At 34.3% G+C, this 8,485-nt stretch overlaps 1 protein-coding gene across 1 annotated transcript in view; it reads left to right on the top strand.

Moving 5' to 3' along the window:
• The window catches only part of LOC106478359, a 14,284-nt gene extending 5,984 nt beyond the window's left edge, over window positions 1–8,300 (top strand). The window contains exon 3 of the mRNA XM_022381954.1: window positions 8,065–8,300. Coding sequence (XP_022237662.1) covers window positions 8,065–8,300 — 236 coding nt within the window. The remainder of the gene's footprint in view (window positions 1–8,064) is intronic.
• Window positions 8,301–8,485: the final 185 nt, after the last annotated feature.

The following is an 8,485-nucleotide window of genomic DNA, read 5'->3' as shown; positions in this document are numbered from 1 at the left end:
TATTAATCGATTTAAGAAAGGCTTGTTGAAGATATTTTGTTTCGGGTTATCATAGTGTCACTAATATGAAGTGGTACTGCTGGACACGTTCTTTTTTGTTTTTTCAAACACCACGAACTGCTGAATAATGAATCATTTCTTATAACTAATTGGAATTAAAATTATTTTTCAAGTTTCTCATAGATCTGGAAACATCGATGAATAAAATGGATATGTAGAATAATACACGGACTTTTCTCTACGTTAAAATACTTTTATTTGCGAGCTTTTGGTCATCTTACATCATCGGCAACAATGTACTGAGCTCAACACATTGTTGCCCGATGAGGTAAGAGGACCGGAAATCCGTGTATAATTCTACATATTAATTTACCTACGTTATGAGTCTTAAACAACAAATAACATGGATGTTGATTAAACCCTAACAATAATTGACTCAATAGCTGTTTAAGTGTGGTTGTTAACCCTAACGTTATTTTCGCTGAATAATCTCCGCAATATTTTTTGTAAAAATGACTATAAACCAGTTAAAAAACTAGTAAAAAACAAGACAAAAGGCTACCCGTTGTTATTTTTTAGTGAAGAAATACCCAATGGACTGTCATTGCTCTGTTCACTGTAGGAACTCGAGCCACGAATTTTAGCGATGTAAGTCAGGAGGCTTATCACTGACCCACCGAGAGACAAGACTAACAGAGAAATGTGTGTTTACAGCCGTTTCAGTTATATGTTACAATATAATTTCAAAGGTTTGGTTAATAGTTATTTTTAGATAATCTCGTGTTGTTTAAGTGTGTATTCTCTGCATGTAGTCAGTGCTTGGTTTTAGATAGACGTATGAAATTTGGCACTTTAAATTCCGGAACAACCTCAAAAATGCTTATTATTTCAGAAGAGTTAACTAAAATTAAATATTTTGTTAAACGTTTAAAATTTTTGTATTTGGTTATAACATGTCAACTTACGTAAATTTCAATACGTCGTATATTTTTATCATTACTCAAACTTGAAGGCATATGTTACAGGGACAGCTGTAGTTTAATTTATTACTTTGTATTTCTATAAACTACCTTCGTAAAGTTTGTTTGTTTGTTAGGAATTTCGCACAAAGCCTACACGAGGGATATCTGCGCTAGCCGTTCCTAATTTAGCCGTGAAAGACTAGAGGGAAGGCACCTAGTCATCACCACCCACTGCTAATTCTTGGGCTACTCTTTTACTAACGAATAGTGGTATTGACTGCACATTATAGCGCCCCCACAGCTGAAGGGGCGATCATGTTTGGTGAGACGGGGATTCGAACCCGCAGCCGCAGATTTTGAATCGAGCGCCCTAACCACCTGGAGATGCCAGACCCCTTCGTAAAGAATCGTTCAATTTCAGAATTTATGTAATTGTGCACATGCTTTGTCTAAATACGAATTATTTACTGTACATCTTTTGACTGTATAACATTATAAAAACCTGTATAATTCATTACCCTATAATCAATAACTAGCGAGGAGAGTTCTTTTTACGTTATCACAGGTATAAAGTTTGCAATTTTAATTAAGTTTTTAGGTATTAAATAATGCTATTTGTACAAAAATAAAATAAAATTGCACAAAATTCAAAATATCAGTAATCACGCTCTTACCAAATCTCGCTAGGTGTCATAACATTCATCACTTCTTAGGTTCTACAAAAACAAACAATAAACATCTTTTGTGCACTACCTCTTTTTAAGCAGTAGTTATGTTAGTTGTTGTTATTAATATTTTACAATACGTTATTTTACAGACTTTCTGTCGTACTAACTTGTTTGGATCCTGTTTTTAGTAGTGGCATATGATGGTACATTTTGAATTAATACAGTGGCTAGAACAGTATTTCTCAAACGGTGGGTCGCGACCCCCTTAGGGGTTGCAAACAGGTTTCCAGAGGAGTCACGAGCTATCTGTGCTGAGTCAGCATTTTTTTTAGTCCTCGAGATGTCTGTGCACTTATCACCTATGTTATTAACAACGACGAACCGTTTTTACATCCTTGTAGAGAAAATGGAGTCGCGATGACCAAAGCCCGGACGTGAGGGTTGTCTCGCAAATCGGGCTAAGAAACACAAGTCTAGTAAGTATATCGCTTAGAAAATAACTCTTGTAGAACAACACGTAGTAGCTGTAGTATTAATAACAGGATCTATGGTCTAGCAGTAAGTCTGGTGAAAAGTTGAGCTAGACATGGCGAGCTTTGATTTGGTTGTACTTAATATTGTTTTTATATTGAAGCACTTTTCACCCTAAATGTCAAATTTACTTGTATTGGGTTCCATGAGAAAATTACTTATAAAATATGTACACTGATGTCGAATTTCTTGTAGGTGTCCGGATATCGTAAATCCGGTATGTTATACGCAGGTACTCACAAGCGGGTCAACTACTTGAACATTGCTTGAGCAAATATGGATCACTTGTTCATGTCAAAGAAAGCTTTTCTATGTAGCGTGACCTACATTCTTTATTCAACTGATTCATTTTAGTTGAAAATGGTGAATTTATTGTATATTTTACTGGTATACGTACTTGTAAATAGGTCATTAATAGCGTAATCGTGGTATTTATTTCCACCCTTCATGGTGCCACAAAAGATGCTATGTGAGTTACTCGCGTTCTTGCATAATGTCATATCTACATTTTCAATCATATGAAGAAATATATACTGTTTTTTTATGCAGAAATATTAAGTCGTGCTTGAAGATATAATATCAAATAATTCCTATTTCACAGATTATTACTACTAAAACATTATTGAGGAAAAAATTGGTTTACGTGGTCAGATTAATCGCATGGACCTGGACATGAGACAGTGCATATAGTATATATGTACTATATGTTTTATACGTTCTTTTTTTATTAATATAGAAATTCCTTAAACATTTTTCCTTAGTCTGATTATTTATAAGTTTTGCATAGACATGTGGTTCAGAAAACGTTGATTTGTTTTCATTCTAGTTACATTTGTTTCTTTGTTTTTCACTAGCAGATGTCTACTTTGCCAATGGAAACATTGTTGTACAGACCAGGTCAATCACAACAATGTCCTTCATTGGCCAAGTAGTTGATATCTAAAGGTTTCAACCTCCACTCTATTGTATGAGAATCACACGATAATGAAAGTTGTTATGAGTAATTTGATATTTCCTGTTAGTATGCAGCTTTGGATTTACAAAGCAGTTCTATAAGTTAGTTAACAAGAAAACATTTTGAGAGACAACTGTTGATTGGTTTAATAATTCTGTAGAAGATTCATAAAGATTGGGTTTCTTTTTTTACACCACGCGTATACTGTTTATTTTCTTAGCACAAATTTCAGTTGTTTAACTAAATTCGAAATTACTTATTAATAATAAGTAATGCAGTATAATAATAATTAGTATGCAGCTTTGGATTTACAAAGCAGTTCTATAAGTTAGTTAACAAGAAAACATTTTGAGAGACAACTGTTGATTGGTTTACTAATTCTGTAGAAAGTTCCATGCAAGTATTCACATTGTGTTCTTTTTTTTTCTTTTTGCTCTGAAAAAAAAAATATCATAAAGATTGTGTTTCTTTTTTTTTACAAATTTCAGTTGTTTAGCTAAATTCGAAATTACTTCACAATTTTCCTGATCAAACCATCACGTTATAAAGTGGGCCTAGCTAATACTTGTGCGTAAATCAGTTACACCTGAGAATAGCATAGAATAGGTAGGAAGGAAAACGTTTGATGCTCTTACCACGGAATTTATTGTGGAGTTTTTAGTTTTTGTTAACGGGCGTATTGACAGTTACTGATCTCTTGAGTTTCACGAGTTTAAAGTAACGCTTCTGACTGAAATAATTTCATATTTTCAAAGTATAAGTAATCTCGAAAAAGAAGGAGAGTTTGCTGCCGAAGAGCGAAACGGCTGTATGGAAGAAGTGTGAAGTCCAAAAGGGTACTCTCTTGGACATAGTACCTTTGCTGATTCTGCAAAGATACCCGTAATCGATCAGTCTTATTAACTTTCCCATAAAGAAGAAACAAACATGCAGTTGTTTTTCATGCATGGCTCATATAATATTATTTTTATATTATTCTATTTCATTGTACAGTTTTCTTCTCTGATATGATGGACTTTTGTAGATAAATAAGCACAGCAGAGTCTTGTTTGTCTATTATGCTCGTGAATCAAAATACAGTGAGCAGTCCAGAAAAACATGAAATGTATGTTCCACTTAATACTATTCTAACAGAACACTCTGCCCTCAGGAACTTAATGAAAATCAGTATCATAACAATTTTAACAACAGACACTTTTATCACAAACAAAGAGCTCCTAACCTTAATTGAAATTGGCCATTATACAAACAAGAGGAATACACCATTGAGCTCCAAACCCTGATTGAAAATGGCCACTACATAAATACAGAAAATAACAAAACCAGCTCCTCAAGAATCATCAGAGAGAACATGGAACAGAAACAGTCAAACAAATAACAGTATATCACAGAACCCGCCAATAAAAAAATCACCCCTGTCACTAATACTCAGTAACCTCTATGTAGAACATTTGAAAGTTAATGTAATCAAAACAACTGTTCTAAAACCCAGGGCACGGTTGAGATGTATTGAAGATACAGTCGTGATACGGTCACATACTACGGACAAGATTTCAGAATTTATGAACTGCCTGAACAAACAACATAAAGCAATACATTTCACAAAAGAAATAGAAGGAGATAACAAGCTTCCATTTCTAGATGTCATGATTCTAATACGCAGAACTCATATAAACCAGGAGTTTACAGAAAACTCACAAATAATGGTAAATACTCCAACTTTGAATCAACTCACCCTAGCAGTGAAAAGTGGGACGTCATAGACTGCCAAGTTTCCAGGACGAACGAAATTTTAAACACTGAAGACACACACACACAAAAACAACAACACATATATGCTACTCTCATTGACAAAAGATACCCATAGCGCTTGATAAATATATATATATATGTAAGCAACAAGAACAGTTAGGATGAGAATTACAGGCACACAACCATATTAGTCTATTATACAAACAGTATTAAGGAGCCACAACACATCAAACTTGGCACACAACAAACAGCTTTAAGATTTAAAGAGAGCAAAACATCGTTCACAACACACCTTATGAATGTGAACTCCACCAATACACTGGAGAAACGAAAATATCAACAAAAATAGTATTCAGGAGAATAAAAGATATGAGAGAATGTAATACTGATCTATCTGCAATATTCAACCAAGCCAAACAAGTAGATCCATAAATTAAAATGTAATAATACGAAAATAATGAGATATGACCCACGCACAATTAAAAAAGGACAAAAGAAACCTTCTACATTTACCTAACAGTGAAGCTAGCATAGAAGGCAGAAAATCCTGGATGTCCCTCCTGAAAACATCTATTTGGTTGGTTACTTAAGTCCTAATGGAGAAAATCCCGAATTATTTGATAGCATATCAACTTTACTATCAAGAAAACTCGGGATCGAATTCCGCCTCACTGCCAGCACAAAAAAGCTATTTTCAGAAACCTCCTGAAGATGGCAGCAGGTTAGCAGCCAAACACGTATACTTAGGTGATCGTATACGCTAGCTAACATTGACAACGAATTATGCTATAAGTTACAATTTAGTTGAGAAGCATAATTCATGATGGTAACATTAATGACGACAATGATGAGCGATATGACTCGATATTTGTATTAAATTTCAATATCATAATATAGAAAACGCTTCAGGATAGTGAATTGTCTCTATAGGTAAGGTTGTGAAATTAGACGGTGATCTAATGTAGTTGACTATATACAAGTGATTAGAGCTGCCTTCCCTCTAGTCTTACACTGCTAAATTAGGGACAGCTAGCGCAGATAGCCCTCGTGTAGCTTTGCGCGAAATTCCAAAAACAAACAAACAAACAAGTGATTAGTTCAATAGAACATTAGCCAAACAGTGACGTCAAGAAATAAACTATGTCAGATAACGTTAGCAGGAAGAAACTTTTCGTCTTAACTTTTGGCGCCAAGAATTTTAGCAAGACATAATTACTTTCGAATTAGAATCAGGCCTAACTTTTGGATATTTTAGACAACTGATTTGTGATCAACAGCTCAGCGAAAGATAGTTTCGGTAAAGGCTTATGTATAGATGTGTGCTTAGCTACTGCTTTAATCGAAAATAGCACTTGAGATTATTAATCTTTCTTACAAAATCTAGAACTTAATAAGTATTATTTGTTTGTTTTAACGCAAAGCTACACAATAAGCTATCTGCATTTTGTAGACAGTAGGGAATCGAGCCCTGACTTTTGGAATTAGAAGTCAGAAAATTTGCTGCTGACTAACTAAAGGACCATTTGATCAGAAGGATTATAATATAGAAACATACTAACTCATTTTAGTTAACAATGCTCATATTATGACCAGCAAGGAAAAATCGGCTTCTGTCAGTGTCAGTGTCACTTCTCAGCAACTTTAGGTCTAGTACATTAATAAAGTTATATATATATATACATTCTTTACATTTACTGTTTTTTAAGGCCCGCGGCCACGAAAAAGTAGGATATTTTGCTAAACATTTGGCCGAAACAAAATTATGAAACATATAATCGAAAAAGCGCATAAAGCGTAATAGTAATTATTACTAAACAGTTTAACTACATTAGTTGAGCTGATTTCAACAAACTTTCGGATTTTCAATCGGATACTAGGAAGCATGGAAATAGTAGTAACTGGCAGAGTATGTGATGAACACAAAAAACGAAAGAAAGGAACATGCCATATTTGCCATGTTTGTCGTCTTTGTGATCCATTACCCTGATGCCCTGTACCTACGATGCATATTAACTACAATAGAAAGCGTAAAACTAATCAATTATCGAATCAGTAAAAAAAAATCATCAAGAGGACTATTACCACAGAAAGATTTGATATCAAAATTGGCCATAACATATCGATCAGCAGAGGGAATTTTAAAGATTTCAAAAGCATAGGTAAAAGAATCGGTAAATTAAATTCGTTAAAGGTGAGGGATTTAAGAATAGGAACGATAAATTTGGAGAGGCTGTAATTGCAGGAGCTTACAGCTGAGAGAATAGGGCGGAGAGAGTATTCAGTGTTGTGCATTTTGGGTTGGCAATAAATAATATCAGGCTTAGTGACACATGGGACAATTTGTTGAAAAGTCGTTTCAGAGATAATATTTTGACTTTTAAGGTCTTGAGGAAACGTAGGATCTGTCAGGTTTTTTATGTATGTATGGTATGGGTAGGAATTTTTACAGTATGTGTCTGTAACTTGTTGACAACAAATTTCAACAGCAAACAAACAGCACACAATCCACTTGTTTGAAAATAAGCCAAATGTAAACATAAATGTTCGTTATACTGTTGGTTATTACAGTTGTATCCAGAGCTTTAAAGAAATGTCTTTTTTTTTATCAAAATCCACCCAGGCTGGTTCAGTTACTTTAGAATACAATTTGACAGAAACAGTTATTCTTCCTGCTCTGCTTTACAATACAATCTGTGATAATTTCGAGTTAAAAGTCACAACTGTGCACCCTTTATGATTAAACTCACAATCATGCATTCTAGATCTAGTTATCTATCTAAATAACCTTATCTCACTGTCTATCTATATAACTAACTTTGTCTAAATACCTTTCTTGGATTACATTACAGATTAAAGAGGGTTACAGAGGCCTAGAATGTTCCACACACTATGCGATATTTTGATGTAATAATACTCAATTGAAGCAGTAAGAAAAATTTAGAAGTTTCTAGTAACATGACGCAATAATACAGCAAGTGCCAATTCACAACAGTATGATTCGTACACAGTTAGGTAAACAAACCCGTGATCAAGCACCACTTCTAGAAATAATTATATTTAACACTCTCACTACACTTAAAACATCTAAATCACAACACTCGGGTTAAATTAAACAATCGTTTATATCTAATAATAAGCCCTGGTATAAGAAAAATATTTATAACATTTTCATACTATATGCAAATACTATTTTCAGTTCATGCATATAGTCTATTCATAAAGTACGCACCAGCATTTGCAGTCCCTTTGATAGGCTCCAATGCAGAACCAGTAGTTCTGGAGATAAATCACCCGCCTCATGATTCTCGCACTGTCAGTTTTGCACCTCTGGATGTATGCAATAGGCTGACGGTCTTTTTGAATGATGAACTCCGTCCGATAGAGGTAGTTTTGGAGTTTTTGTATGGCAACTATGATGGCCAGATATTCTGACTCAACAGCTTTTTACTGACCTACATTATGAGAAACAGTCTGTTTTCATGCTCTAGCAGAAGTACTGCTCCAATTCCAACATCTGATGCATCAGCCTGAACAATGAAAGGTTTATTGAAGTCTAGCATTCTAAGGATTGGTGAACTTCCTAACAAGTTCTTCAACTTCTGGAATGCCATCTGCTG

The sequence above is a fragment of the Limulus polyphemus genome, unplaced genomic scaffold (assembly GCF_000517525.1).
Source record: "Limulus polyphemus unplaced genomic scaffold, Limulus_polyphemus-2.1.2 Scaffold203, whole genome shotgun sequence".
NCBI classification, from domain to species: Eukaryota; Metazoa; Arthropoda; class Merostomata; order Xiphosura; family Limulidae; genus Limulus; species Limulus polyphemus.
This window is presented reverse-complemented; position numbering and strand designations above follow the sequence as displayed.